Consider the following 15,432-nt stretch of genomic DNA (forward strand, 5'->3'; position numbering starts at 1 on the left):
CCCTGTATACCGGGCGAGGTAGTTAACATCTCGTCACCGTGGCGCCCCTCGGCTAGTCGGAAAACTATAACCCTATTATCTGCATTATAAGATGCACTTTCCCCCCCCGCCCCCCACCTGCATTTTAAAGTAGAAGTTGTGGATACATATGTAATGGGTTCAACTGAGTCGCAGACGTAGACTTTGGAGGCAACACATTTATTCAGTTCCAATACACGGGGTAACTTCCCCTTAACAGAATAACAACCTAAGGTGGTGACCACCCGGCTAACTACACTAGTTACCACGTAACTGTTACTACGGACCCGGGACTACAACGTCCACGTGCTGGAAGACTCGTTGAACGGAGATCGTAGACGAAGGGTTTCTTTCCAGAGATGAACAACGCTGGTCCCTCTCCGGACCCGGCTGATATTCTCTGTGGCGTGGCCGGCTCCACCCTTGGCCACGTCCACCTTCCAGAACCCTCGGGAAGGATCTGGGTCCCAATCACGTGACCGCCCTAGCCCTCTCTTGGGGCCCCTCTGTCAACTTAACCAGTCACGTGTCCTCCCGGGTCAACCAGATTGCCATGGCCTCACACAACCTTAGCCTTCGGTTGGCACCCACACACCCTATCCTGTAGGGCCGGCACTGCACTTACAGCCTGGTGCCACCCAGCGCTATTAACAGCGCACACCGTGCCCCTCTAGGGCCGGTACTACACCCACAACATGGTGGCATCCAGCGATGTCACTACACAGATGTGCTTGCGACCATATTTGTATATATGTATTAACACCAGACGCAAGTTTGGGGTGTGCCTCACTTTCCTGAGTGTCTCATATGGCGGATACAGTAGTCAAATATTCACTTGTTACAGATGGAGACCCATGCACACATTTGGCATGATGGTGTCCCTTTTGTTCATTTATAAGATTAAAAAGAAATTATTTCCAGTTTCTGCTCTTCCAAAGTGCACTCAATGTCATTGTTTTAAATATTTACAAATTTTCTTATTTTGATATTCAAACACAAGTTCTGTTTACTAATTGATTTGTTTCTACATGAGGATTTGGTGTTTCAATCTTTTTTCATGGACCAAAAAAAAAGTTTTTATTAGCTGACATGCCCAGTTAGACTTTCTTTTTTGTCTAAATTAAATGTTTGTGACACAATTCCATGCAAATTTTATGAACATCTTCTAAGCATAGCTGGATTATGCAATGCTAAAATTATGTGCAATATCATTTCACGATCGTTGCCTTCATACATCATTCAAAAATGCATATGGGTCTTCACCATTATACACCGTATGTTACAATTTGTTAAAAACACATCTATTAATACAGTCTTATGTTGGTGAGGATGGAGCACCCATTAACCATACATATATGCCTACAATGCATTTCTGAGCATTTAATAACTGCATATTGCTCCCTGAATCGCTTTAAAAGGCAGGTCTCATCCAAACAAGGAAGAAAATTCATACGCATTCATGGGGGTTCTGGAATAATTTTCAGAATGCATTTGTCCTCGGGAGGCATTTAATGACCAGAACTCATGGAAGGTGTGCAGGATCCGGTGCGCGCTGAGGGTGCAATGAGACGACGGGCTGTGATAGCGACTGCGCTGGAGAGGACCTGTCCTATCTCTAACTTTGGACAACCCTTTGAGTACTTTGGCCAGTTTTATAAACAGGATGATTCCATAACACTCCCTCCCTCCCACCTACAGACAGACGGACAGACAGACACGCACCCAGGCTGTGTTTCTTGGGCTGTCCGACACAAGCTTGGAGCTCCCATTAATGAGAAAAGGCTTTAAAGTTCTGAAGTGTGCCACCCAACAGGGAATATCGATGTCACACCCATTGATGTATCTTATGAAAATGTACTGGAGTTAGATCACAAGGGTGCCATGATGCATTGGCCATAGATTGAAGTGTTTTTCTCATTCAAAAAAGCATTCAAATTAATATTTGAAGTATTTGAAACACACTGCCTAGGTATGCACCTACAAGATAAGACACGATCAGAACAATTATGTTTTGGTTTAATCATTTGAGTTTCCGATATGATTATATTATGTCTAAGATTTTATTAAAAACCCCACCAGCACAATAGTGGACTCAATTAATGTCAGAGAGGTTAGTTTAATGTATATAGCATCATAGCCATGTGTAATTGTACTGCATAAATACACAAATATATACTATGCAGCATGTAATATACTTATTATTTTAAACCCCTCTCCTGAATTGTATACACTTATTTCCCACAAAATGATTCAGTAGCATTACGTTTGAATTTTGCTAAATATTTAACCATGAACATATATATATATCAAAATTAAATAAAAAAATTTATATTGACAACATTCTGTGCGTGTGTACACACACATACAATACACATACTGTAATTACTGTATATGAAAACAGTCAAATATCAAGTCATTCAGGTGTGCGCATTGGCCTGAGCAGAGCCATGAAGGTGATGCTGCATCACAACTTCTTGGCCTTGGAAGTCCATTCTGTGTAGCCCCCCGTGTAGTTGCGCGACCTGCAAATGAAACAGCACAAATACAAGTGTATAACTTCTACAAAAAATGCAATCTAAGCCATTCTCAATCCACCAATAGATGAAGGCCTCGCCACACCGATAACGAGGGTTTTTTTTCTGGTCAGTGCGGGTTGGTGAAACAGGTGGCGGGAGTGAACCCAGGAGCAGTTTTGTTTGCTCCCCGTGGCTGTTAGCTGTGGCTGGGAATCGAACTCCAGCTGCTCTCTGCTTGAAGTAGTGCAGGGTGATGCCCATCTTTCATCTTTGCTGATGGTGTTGAGCCGGTGGTAGAAATTTCACATTCGTATGGAGGGAGCCAGTCTCTCCATAGGAAAGACAATTTAAACTGCTCACGAAGTAATACCCATTCAGTGTACATTCACAACTAATATTCAGTACATACAACGTACAATAATTGAACGATATAGAATCGGGCAGAACTATCCCTCTTCCATTGATTACTAATGCATACCTGTCAACCCATACGGTTTACCCGTATTCTTGTACAGGGAAATTGAGTTTGCAGGTCCATACGGCATACAGCCTTTTTAATATATGCAAACATTGTTTTGTTTATTTGTCTGTGTTTCTCCCTTGTGGTGGGACTTTGTGGTGGGACTTTGTAGGATGAACGTTGAGATTTATAAGGGCACGGGGTGACCAATAACGTCTGAATTTGTCTGCAATAAGGTAGCCACTGATAAGGGGTTGACACAGGTATGGTAATGGGCTAAACAAACTCCCTAAAATTTGCCCTTCCATCTCCATCCCAAACGTCACCCCTCCCGATCTTCCTCAGCTGCAGATGTTGTTGGCCCCGACGATTACAAATCAGCCTCTTCTGTGCGGTGGGGCTACGGCGGTCAAGATGGCGTGTGCGTCTCGCTGCTGCTCAATCTGTTCAACCCGTGATTTTATTTAGATTTTTTTACAAATAAATTGATTAACTTTGTCTGTATGTGTTGTTTATTCAAATATGGTTTCCCTTGAGATGCTTTTACTATTTAAATGTTAGATGACATCTAATTATGATATTGTAATACACTGTATAACAAGTAACAGAACAACAACATACACATTGACTTTGCTCAATTATTCATTGCCAATGCATTGGTTCTATTTAAAACCTGAATTCGTGGACGGCTTGCATAATATATCCTTGCATAAATAACAGAGGATGCAGCCTTGTTTGATGAATGGATGATGAATGCTTTCCGTTGACCTTCTTCAGTCACCCTGGGTCCTGTCCTTGTTAATATTGTTGGGCAGTGACAGTCGCATGGCCCTGAATTGTTGACATTTCTGGCTTGTTGGTTATTTTAACCTGCTTGCTAGGACACCGTGCAGTGTACACAAGCTGGCTACAATTGCCCTCAAAATCAGTTACTTATTTGTTTGCGTTTTAGTTATTAAACGACACAATTGCCCGTTGTATTTACAAATGCCTAAATAAAGGGTAGGGAACCCACTTGGCAGCAGTAAGCAGATGAAAAACCACCTGACTGCCACTTTCATTGTGAGCACTGCTCAACAACTAAACACACACACATGTAGACAAAAGTAATCTTTAAGGCCATGGCCAACCAAAGTATTGTGACTTACAATCTGAGACCACATTGCACTCGGCTCTTCATAAAAAAATAAAGGTAACTTCATCATCGGCATCAGCCATGATCTATCCACTGCTGGATGAAGACTTATCAATGCCATCACTATCACTGCCTTTCTTGAAATAAAACAATTAATCTAGATCCTGCATACAGACGATTTTCATATTCATTGCTCCATCTACATGGTGGCCTTCTGCACGAGTGAGTCCACTGCTATGGCTGCCACTCTATCAGTAGTATTACTCACCATTTCTACATTTTAAGTTATTTAACAAAATTATTAATTACATTTGCTGAACTTTGATCAATGTGCTCAAGGTCTGAAGAGGACCATCCAATCAGAATGTCGAGGTCAGATTTTTCCCTCCATGAAATAAATTAATCTCATGATTTATGTTTTTCTTTCATCTGTTGTTATAATGTACGATCGCAAATGAAGAGGAACAAGACTAATGCAGCAGCAGCAGCACTTCCTTGTTCTGCCCATCCTTTATATGAATTACAGGGTGGAGCAGTGGTACACGGGTTAGCACGGTGCGCTATGAACCCATTTCCTGAGTTTAATCCCTGGCCATGCCTAATTAAAGTGGAAAGTGATATCAGACCCAGTCCTCTCCTCTCCCCTCTTCTTCACAAACCTGCACTGACCAGTAGAAAACGTGGGGAGGACTTTATCCATGGGTGAATCGAGGATAGCTGGAATTTAGCTTTTACTGGTAGGAACCACCTGGTTCCACCAGCCAACAGGGGATTATTGTGTCCGTCCGTCGTGCATAAAAAATGGGAGGGGTGGGGCTGGTTGGAGAGGGGAGGGTGGGGAGGGGCTGGGTAGGGAGGGTGGGGAGGGGCTGGGTGGGGAGGGTGGGGCTGGGTGGGGGGTAGGAGGGGTGGGGCTGGGTGGGGAGGGGCTGGTCACCCCGTGGTGCCCTTATAAAACTCAACGTTTAACCTACTCACGCCGGCTTGTGCCCGCCCTCACAGTCGGCCTTATTTGCGGAATACACCACGCTGCCGTTGACCCTGGCCATTGACCGAGCAACCCAACGTTCCTACCAGCTCCCTCCGCAGGAATGTGTTTTATATATATGAACTATGAAATTGTATTTTAATAGGTTGCCTGAGTTACATAAACGTGGAACGAGTGCTCATGACCTACGACCGGGTGTTAAAAGTTAAAACCGCGATCTTGACCTCAAAGTCAGAGGCAGTATGTTGTGAACTGGTCATATCTTGGTGCTATTACAACGTCTGCTTGTGGCCATTAAAGACCTTCACACCTGTCAAACACAAGTGCATTTTATCATTGATGGAAAATTTAGTTATAATAACGCTTACTCACCCAAAGGAGCAGATGGACAAGGTCTTTAAAAAAACAATCGTAAGCTAAAGGCCTCTGAATTAATGTTATACTAAATACAGTAGTCACGTGCATAAATCAAAGTATATTAACTTATACAGTATTTCAATTGGATAGGGGAAAAGTCCATTATGTAGTAATATGCATGATACAGAGTAGAGAATAGAAATATAAACTAAAACTGAACCAAAATGAATTATTTTTAATTTTACCAGTTAAAACCTACTGATCTATATAGCTCTGTTCAGAAGCGACCTGGCCACAAATTTAAACATAGCTCAACGAAGTTGCTTATCATGTGGACATTTATCGCAGCCAAATACTCTAAATGAATTTTTAGAAATGTGAAGGAAAAACTGGAGGACCCGGAGAAAAATCGACGCGACCACGGGGAGGATGTGCAAACTCCAAATATATAAGCATCAAGGTCGGGATCGAACCCATGATCTCCTCTAGACTAGTTGAGGTAGTTAACATTCCGCCAGCGTGGCGCCCCAAAATTAATGGTTGGGTTAAGCGAGTGTTATCCAGATAATACTGGATTTGTAAATAAGATCAGCCAGTGCTTGTAAAAAAATATATGTACATGCCTATACCTGCTTGTAAGGTATATTTGTTCTATGCTTGTTTTTAGCCTTGACTATTGCTCTCCTCCCCCCCACCCCCAAAAAACACAAGGGATTATTTATCAGTGCTGTAACAATCCTGGAGGTTAAACAAGTGCTGTCGCTGAAACAGATCGCAATCCCAACTCCGAACAATGATCTCCGACACCAGTTTGCCCTCGTCCTGGACAAAACAAACGCGTCTCCGCATTGTGAATGGGTTAAAACCAGAACTGAGAGTGCGTACTTTGTGTAGCCGAGTCTTCGCAGGCTGTAAAGTGCTGTTTGTCCACGCATTCCAGATCGGCAGTAAACCACAATGTTGTCTTCCTTGTGCGGCATGTCCACCCCGTAGAGGCCCTTGAATGTGCCAGAATCTCGGATGAAAGCGTCGTTGATCTTCCCCACTGGAAGGGCACAGCAAGGGAAGAAATGTTTAGACCCGCACAGTCCAGAGTAGAGAGGGATGATAAAGAATTGTGCAGGAGAGTTAGGAGAGTGGAAAATGTTGACCCCCCCCTCCCCCTTTCAACAAACTATTTAGAGCTTATTCGATTGCTGTGTAAGTGTTGCCAGTAACCACATGTAAGCAGTGTTTCCAACATCGTGATTTTTGTCACGAGATCAAGAGATGTTTTGGCTTTCCTTTGCGATTTATTTTTTTGCAAAGCGACTAATGACGATTCTTGTGACTTTCTGGGACAAGGACATGCAAATTTAGGAACGATTCCAGTAGTGTATTAAGTGTTCTGTATAAATTTAGTTACGTGAAACGCTTTTGGTAAATTGCTAAGTGACATTTTGACGACATTAAAAGTGATATCTTGCGACATCTGGTGACCTTTTGAGGTTAATTTGGCAATTTTCCGATTTGAGAAGTTGGCAGCACTGCATAGAAGTGTCACATTACAGCCCCCTGGTCTCAGGCAGTGTTTTCACACATTTACGCTCTTTCATAAAATTGCCCAATTGTCCCATTGCTAGGCCCATACTCTTAAGGGCATCCTTATAATTCTAGATACTATCACAAGTATTTAGAACAATCACAGCATTGACCTGAGGATTTACAGTCAAGTGGCATGGCCATGTCCATTCATCCCCCATCGTGAGCTCGAGCACAGTTTTGTTGTTGACAGAAGGAGTACTGACAATATCAGCGGGCCACCTGTTAAAACAAGTTATTTTGAAGAAAGAGACTGTAAACATTCGTCTCACAAAGGTGTGTGTTTTTTTAAATATTGCAAACAAAATAAAAAAATTACAACAAAAAGCCCAGATAAAAATGTCATATTTTTTTGGTTAGACAAAGCAAGTAACGACAAGAACATTACGTTCTTGAAAACATTGTGCAACACAGGGGTGCGTGTTCGGGACAAACATCGAAAGGGGCGCGGGTTATGGAAATAATATTTTTCTAAAAAAGGTTAAATAACTCGTGTGCAGTGCACAGACCCGTGTTCTCTCTGACATTTTGCATTCATGTTATTTATACATGTAAATTATATCATTAACAGTCATTATCTATCCATTACTGGATGTAAACCACCCCATGCGTTCATCATTCCTCACGGTCCAATGCTGCTACCATCCATCTCACTCTTACAAATGAACTTATCTCATCATTCCATCTCCACGATGGCGGTACTCTTGGTCGAGTTCTCCCCTCCGCTGTACAGTATTATAACCGCAAGTATGTGATGCTATATCCATGTAATAAATCTGGGCCAAATCACAAGTGGCACAATTGTTTCCCCGATGGAAAATTAACTCTCATCGCCAACTTCCAACTTCTCAGACGCTGTCTCCCCGACAGACCTGGTCTTCACCTGAGGACGGCTGCTTGCGTTGTGGCCGAAACGTCGTGAGAATTATTTTATTATGTTATATTTTTATTATTTCCCTTCTACGTGACTTTACCGAAAGAACCAAGAAGATGAATCCCTGCAGTCACTAAAGCTTTAAATCGAAACTTCCCACTGGCTGAAGCACGAGGGTTTGCCGCAACGTGGTAATGCCACGATATAAGATTCACGATAATCGTATCGTCCGTTTTGTTAAATGTCAATATTTCGTGATTAAGTAAAGGTAATAAAGTGGCGCAGGCCTTTTATTACCTTCTTACGCCGCGTCTGGAGGAAGGGCCTCCACTAGAGGGAGCTCTAGAGAACCTCTCTGCGAGGCATTTGGCCTACTCTTTCACGCTGGCGAGACATCTCGGGATAAAATGAGAGCACTCAACACTTTTCCTCACCGCACGCGTCCTGCCGATGGACGAACTGTTATGTGCCTATTTATTCTCAGGAGTAGACAGAAGCAGGATGGCAAGTTCAGTATGCTAACCATGACAACATGGTGGCATCAGTATTGATTATCGTTGCTCTTGTATTTATTGAATGTATATTTGACATCCTGACACACATACAAAGGCAATAATTAAAGTTGTAAGTGATACGCCATTATTCATTCAATTAATCCTGGGTAAAATATGATCGAGCGTAATGGACGACTTGGCGATTAATGAAACTTATTTTTTTGCGGTTAATTTAATTTTGTCATTATTTTCAGCACTATGGATTGTAAACACGTGATTTGGTGATGCTGCTTGCTGCTGCTGTGTTGGCGGTGGTGCACCAGTATAGTCAACAGAAGAAAAAAACAAGATACTCGTCAATAACACTGCCTCAAAAGAAAAATATACGTATATAAAATATGCAAATAAGAATATACATATGAAAATATACGTAAAATGCATATATACAAATATATTTAGAAATAATTTTTTAATATATAAAATATGTTCCGACGTTGTGGGCAATGGCTCTTCTTCATATCTGACCTAGAGGGTAATTCCCGAAACGTCGCAGATTATATATTTTTATTTTAAGGCATTTCTGTTTATGAGTTTTTTTATTATTATGATAGATTGTAAAGTTGCAGTGATTGGAAGACTTGTGGCAGGCTTGTGTTACGTGAACTGCACTTGAAGAACCCTTTAAGTCATCTTTATTCGTACTGAAAGCATGACAAAAGGAATCAAAATACAACAGAGGTGCCATATACAATCACAAATTTATGGGAAACGGACATTTCTATGAATCATCGTATTTAGTAAAATATTGATATTGTATCGTGAAACCGTAGTGAGCACTCAGCATTTTGTACCGAAATCACCGTTCTGTTTCTTTAGCACAGCACAAAAGCCAAAAGAACAGGATTCAGCGAAAGAAGACGAACCAGTTTTTTGTTTTTCTTTTTTAATGATTGTATCACAATGCTTGCAGTTATGCAATGGGCGGTGGTATGTGGGTGCAAAGTGGTTGAAAGTCTACGGAAAGTACAGTGCTGTAGTCAGTCCTTATTTAATGATATACATCGCAAAACAACAGTTTAATGTTTAACGTGCCCAATTAATGTAAGTGAATATCAGTGTTGAACTATAATTCTATTTGTGAAGGGATGATGAATGAATAAGCGAATACCAGCTGTACCTGAATGAGTGAAATAATTAATGCATGAGTGAATAAATGAAAGTGAATGAGTGAAATGGAGCTGTAACCTGAATGTGTATATACAATGATGAGTGATTGGCAGAATGAGTGGATAGTGGTTGTACCTTAATGAGTGATCACATTGATGAATGAGTGAATGTAGAAAAGTATATGGCTAAATGAGTGAAAAGTGGATGTACATGAATGAGTGAATGATTAAATTAATTAAATTAGAAAAATGTAATGGGTGAATTAGTTAATGAGTGGCTGAATGTGTGAATAGTGGTTGTACTTCAATGAGTGAATTAATGAAATGGATAAATGTTTGAAAGTGAATATAACACTTTGGCTTTTTTAAGGCCCAACACTGGAGATTTTCACAAATCTGGCAACTGCCTGATGATTGTGTTTGCCACTACCGGCGGATTGTCTGTACCCAAATGTTAAATTTAGTGGGATTACTCTTCAACAACACACTGGTTTGTGAAAGCAGAAATTAAATGGCACGTTTGCTCACGTGACAGCTTTATTTGGCTGTGTTGGGAAGAGGAAGGGTTGCACAACACATATTAGCATTTTCCTCATGTGATCTAACTCAAATATCAACGATGATCATGATATGAAAGAGATTTGGCAGAATTTAGTAGAAGGCAACATGTACCGTGAAAGAGTGAATTATTGAATCAATAAACAAATGCGATTCAATTAATTATGGAGTGGCTGATTGAGATGGCTGTGGCTGTACCTGGAATGTTGATGGCTGAAGGTATCATTCCCTCCTCCGTTTCACATGGCTCCCGCACGTCGAACACTCTGACGTCTCTGCTCTGCAGCAACCGCTTCAGCTCCTCATAGGAGACCTTGTCTGGCCAGAACACAGACACACGTGTGAAAAATGTCACTTTTATCATATGTAATAATAATTAAAATCATTACAATGTAAAACCCTTTGTCAAGCCACCTCTGGATCCAGGCCTCTTCATGTCGTTTCGGTCATGGCATTTAAAAAATCATACTTTACCACACTGGTCTGTGTTTGTTTGCGAAGGTGCGGGGGAAATATGTCACCACTGATGTGAGTCATGGCTGTGAATCGAACTTGGGTCACCAGATTAGGAGCATACTATGCTAACGATTGCACCACCATAATTAACCTTCTCCAATGAATGGTAATCTACCTTATGTACGACATGATTATAAACTGCTTAACTATAGTAAAAAATATATATTTACTTCTGTGCTTCCATGACCATCTATAATTGCCAAGCAATAGGAGTTCAGGAGAAAATATCCAATGCAGAGTGCATTGCAGCTGTTTGCCAATAACTTAAACTAGTCTTTAATAAATAAATAAAAAAGCAAATATTCTTTGCACAGCAATCACGCTTGGTGTGCCGTTACGGTGAATTGAATCAATGTGTTTTTTTCCCCACAGAATTCACATGATACGAGCAGTCCGGAATATCTGGCTAAGTTAACCTCGTTTATTAAAGTGCCCTTTTCGTTAATTCAATATACGGGGAGCAGTGCACAGTGAACCGTGAATACTGCAGAGTGGATCCCTGAGCAGTGAACAGTGAAGAGTAAAAAGTGATCATTAAACAGATGACCTTAGATCCGAAGGCCCAAATAATCTTGTTGATCTGAGGAATGTATCCTTGTTTTTTGTTCAAAGTGCTTACATGAGCAGATGGCAGAGTTACTCTAAAATTGTGTAACGATCGCATTTACTGGACTGGCACAACCATTTGTGTGTGTGTGTATCATCCGTACAAAGAAAGCAGGCCTACATACCAATTACGATCTATACAGTACTTGCCTCTCTTATGTGCCTAAAACATACAGAGTTTCATACTCTTAGTTTTTTCGGTAAAGTCACGTAGGTAAAAACTGAAATTTTAATTAATAAAATAAAATAATAAAAATCACGACGTTTCGGAGGCAACACAAGTCTCCGTCATCAGGTGGGACCGTCACAGCCAGATTTGCTGTATCACTTGATTTGCTGTATCACTTGATACAGCAAATGTGTTGCCACCGAAACGTCGTGATTTTTTAAATTTTATTTTATTAATTTTAATTTAATTTTTTACCTACGTGACTTCACCGAAAAAACTAAGAGTATGAATCCCTGCAGTCACGAAAGCTTCAAATCTAGAAATACAGAGTTTTTGTCAATCCACTGCTGGATGAGGACCTGCCCTACCAAACTTCGCCACACTGGGTCAATTGCGGGTTGGCGAATGTGTCGAGGCGTGAATAATTACATGGATTGTGGTGGACTTCTGTTCTACTCTCCACAATGTATGAACATTGTCAAAAAACTGCACGTAAGTGATAAGCAAGAAAACGGTGAAGAGAACCCCGCAAATTATCCGCGCATCTCTGGAATGTCAGTCCCGTGCTGGTACAGCTGCATTTCGTTCAGTTGCAAGCAAAAAAAACGACTGTATAAGTTACAAGCCCCTCGACTTTCAGAAAAGCCTGAAAAGTATATTTGTAAACCATTCAAAACATGTTACATGTTAACCCTGTAAATTAAGTATGATGTATGTTGAACTTATTTCGCACCATATACAGCCAGCCGTGCTTATCGGATCAAATGGTCACAGCATTTAATAATAATAAAACATTTACATACATTACCTAGTATCAACGCTGAACCCATTCCATGGAAGTTAAATGTGTTATTCACACGTGCTCAGTGAACTTGGGGAATAGTTTGACGAGAAACGCTCCAGTCAGTACCAGCGATAATCAGATTGAGTCAAATACCCACGGACGCATTTCCACACTCATTTCCCCATAAAGTAGCGGACTCTCCCTCCACTCACTCACTCACCTGCAGCTCACCTACAGCGGTCACTCGTGGACAACCTCGTCACTGTGACGGCTAAAGAGGCACTTCCCCACCGGAGCACACCCATGCAAGAACACGACAGCACACGTTCGCGTATCGAATAAATACAGGAATAAATAATTTCAAACGGGTGCACCTTACCTGTCACCGCAGACATTGAGGGAGAGATAGATTGCTGCAGGTCTCGTAGCCCTCGCCCGGGGTATATAGCAAAGGCGGAGGAGTCCGTGAGTGGCTGCCCACCGCGTGCCTTTAAACGCCCAGGGGGCCCTCCGCTGATCTTATCTTTAGCCAATTGCTTCCCTTCTTCCGGGGTAGGATGAGTCAGCCAAACTCGAAAGTCCATATGACACTAAAAGCTAATTATATAGCCATGTCATATATTGGGGCACCCGCTAACTAATTGGCGTGGTGACAACTTCGTTTTTTTTTTGTTTCCACGCTCCAGATTTGTTTTTGTATATAACTGTAATGGACGGATAGTAACGACGAGGAGTTATAAATAGCTGACAAGAGGTCAAATATGTTGAACCTCATTCCCTTATCCATTCTTATTCCTGCACAAAAAATATTGCTTCGGATTTTACACAAAAAGGAAGGTGATGTTTATTTACATAATGGTCAAGGATATGCATTGAAACCAAAACATCTAAATGGCATCACTATTATCTGCTGGATTATTGAAGCTTCCACCTGATTTAAGGTGAATATTATTGAATCATTAACTGTTGAAATTTCATACGTAGGCTTTCACTACTAATAATACAATTCATAATTAGCTTATTTTGGGTTAGATCATGTAGATATAATGATAGTTAAAAACATTGACCATATACCGACACAATCAAACCCAAACTAATCTAATTATCAATCATTAACTGCTGGCATTGCAAACATTAAAACATGTGTATAGGATGCAAAGCAAACATATTCAGAATTTCCATTGTGGGTAAATAATGCGAGTTTATTTGCTACTGATTCCTTTTTTTAAGTCTCCAAAAGATATAACAAAATTACCAGTGGGTTTCACGCTGTTCTGTTAGCCTTGCTAATGACGCTACTTGGAGGCGTTCACTCAACTTGTGAGGCTGAAGAACACTTAAATGCGATGTTTATTACTATTTAATTGTCCTAGGAAGGAAATAATTTTACGAATAATAAAATACACAAACTGCAGCCATGTATTTGATCAAACATAAACAGAACACAAAGGAGTGTACTGCAAACATGAAAATATTTGATAAAACTGCACCGACCATTGGAAAGCGTTCATCGTTACAAGACGTCATATCTGTATCGCGTGCCTCAGAAAAAAACAAGAATTGTTTTCTAAAGAAATTCCTTGCAATTACAAAAATGTGACATTGGCAAAAGAAGACCAAACGAGTCAAGTCTGGTAGCGTGCAGTCGTGATCCTGAGCTGATGCATCTTGTTTTTATCCAAGCACTGCGTGATTGTTCAAGACTTACTTGTTATTTGAATGTCCATCACAAAGTATTCTTTATCATATATTTACAGCCGTTTGTCAATCCACTGGCGGTCACGGGGAGTTGTTTGACCATACACAACGCTGGTCAGTGCAGGTAGGTCAAAGAAGGGGAGGCCAGGACCGGTGAAGACATCACTCTGCAATTATTGATAGCCCTTGCCAGTAATCGAACTCATTTTGACAGGTTTGTAGCGCAGTACACTTACACAGTTTATGAGGCAGCATATATACCGTATCTGATACGGTACTCAAACAAAATAATATTCTGCATACGTAATGAGTCTCATTCGTAAAAAAAATACTTAGATGAAACGTAAAGCTAATATCTTCTCGAAAAAGAGGTGTAGGATTAGAGAACCAAGGTTGAATCGTATATTCTGTACGTAAAAAAATGATTAATCAGGGTTTACAAGGAACAGAATAGGGATGCCTGTAACCTGCTAATATAAACCACGGGGATTATGGAGGATGTAATTTAAGGAAAATACATACATTTACGTTTTTATCAATATTGTGTACAAAGTATGCATTCCAGTAACTGACTTCATTCTACAATACAAAATCATCAATAAAACAATTCTCGAAACATTGGAGTCCATGAAGCAACAACCCCACAACCTCCCCCCTCTCACCTCCCCAAAGACAAAGATGCCCCGTGTAGCCTTCACAGACTGCTGGGTGCAAGTGCAGCACCTATGAAGGCCAGAACGGCACACGAGGGGGTGGGTGGCCAGGACCACGCTCGGCCGCCTTTGTCTCCCGAGTGGCGATGTTTTACACACCGCACCAGGTACTCGTTTAAGGCTGAGTCGAGGTAGGAGAGGCCCAGGACCGGTTCAGATAATTGTCACTGGTGTTAGCCGTGAGCGCGCTAAACCCCCCCACCACCCCGTGAGCGGCAGTGTGTAAAATCAATATGTTCCATCTCATTTGCTGATATCAATGGTTGCTACAATTTCTTTCTTCATTGACAAACAAAACAATCTACAAAACATATCAGGGAGATTAAGTTCAGTACTTCAAATGCCACATATACTGTCATGCAATTTCTTACGGTTATTTACAAAAAAAACATCAAACACAATTCAGTCAATACGAGCACGCACAATAATAGCCACGCGTACTTTGTATCACTACCCTATCAAAGCAGGGTACAATAATACTAACAAATTAATTCAAGGGAGACAGCAGCATCAATATTTCGTGTATCCTGCGTCCTATCTTTTGCAAATCCCTAGGAGCACGTGCATAGCTCATGCAATGCGCAGGAGACAATCTGATTAGAGGTGGCAAGGGGGCATTGTCGGTGCAATGTAGGATTTGATGGGGCCTCGGTAAGACACTGGTTTGCCAATTGTTGACGCAATGAACCCAGCGATTAAACTCAAGCCCCCCCCTGATCCACGTATAGTCTATTATACAGCACCGTGCATGAGTAGAGTGGTGGCACAGTGGTTAGCGCGCTGCGTTCCGAACTCTGGA

General features: G+C 41.2%; 1 protein-coding gene across 1 annotated transcript; it reads right to left on the reverse strand.

Moving 5' to 3' along the window:
* Positions 1 to 182: 182 nt before the first annotated feature.
* LOC133347693 (thiosulfate:glutathione sulfurtransferase-like) lies at positions 183 to 12,750 on the reverse strand. The gene is made up of 4 exons (XM_061560191.1): positions 12,602 to 12,750; positions 10,346 to 10,465; positions 6,360 to 6,519; positions 183 to 2,540 (listed from the first exon to the last, which is right to left on the reverse strand). The coding sequence occupies exons 1-4, from the start codon at positions 12,615 to 12,617 to the stop codon at positions 2,483 to 2,485; spliced, it is 354 nt and encodes a 117-aa protein (XP_061416175.1). The 5' UTR covers positions 12,618 to 12,750; the 3' UTR covers positions 183 to 2,482.
* Positions 12,751 to 15,432: the final 2,682 nt, after the last annotated feature.

The sequence above is a fragment of the Lethenteron reissneri genome, chromosome 26 (assembly GCF_015708825.2).
Source record: "Lethenteron reissneri isolate LAM-NWPU_2019-01 chromosome 26, ASM1570882v1, whole genome shotgun sequence".
Taxonomy (NCBI): Eukaryota; Metazoa; Chordata; class Hyperoartia; order Petromyzontiformes; family Petromyzontidae; genus Lethenteron; species Lethenteron reissneri.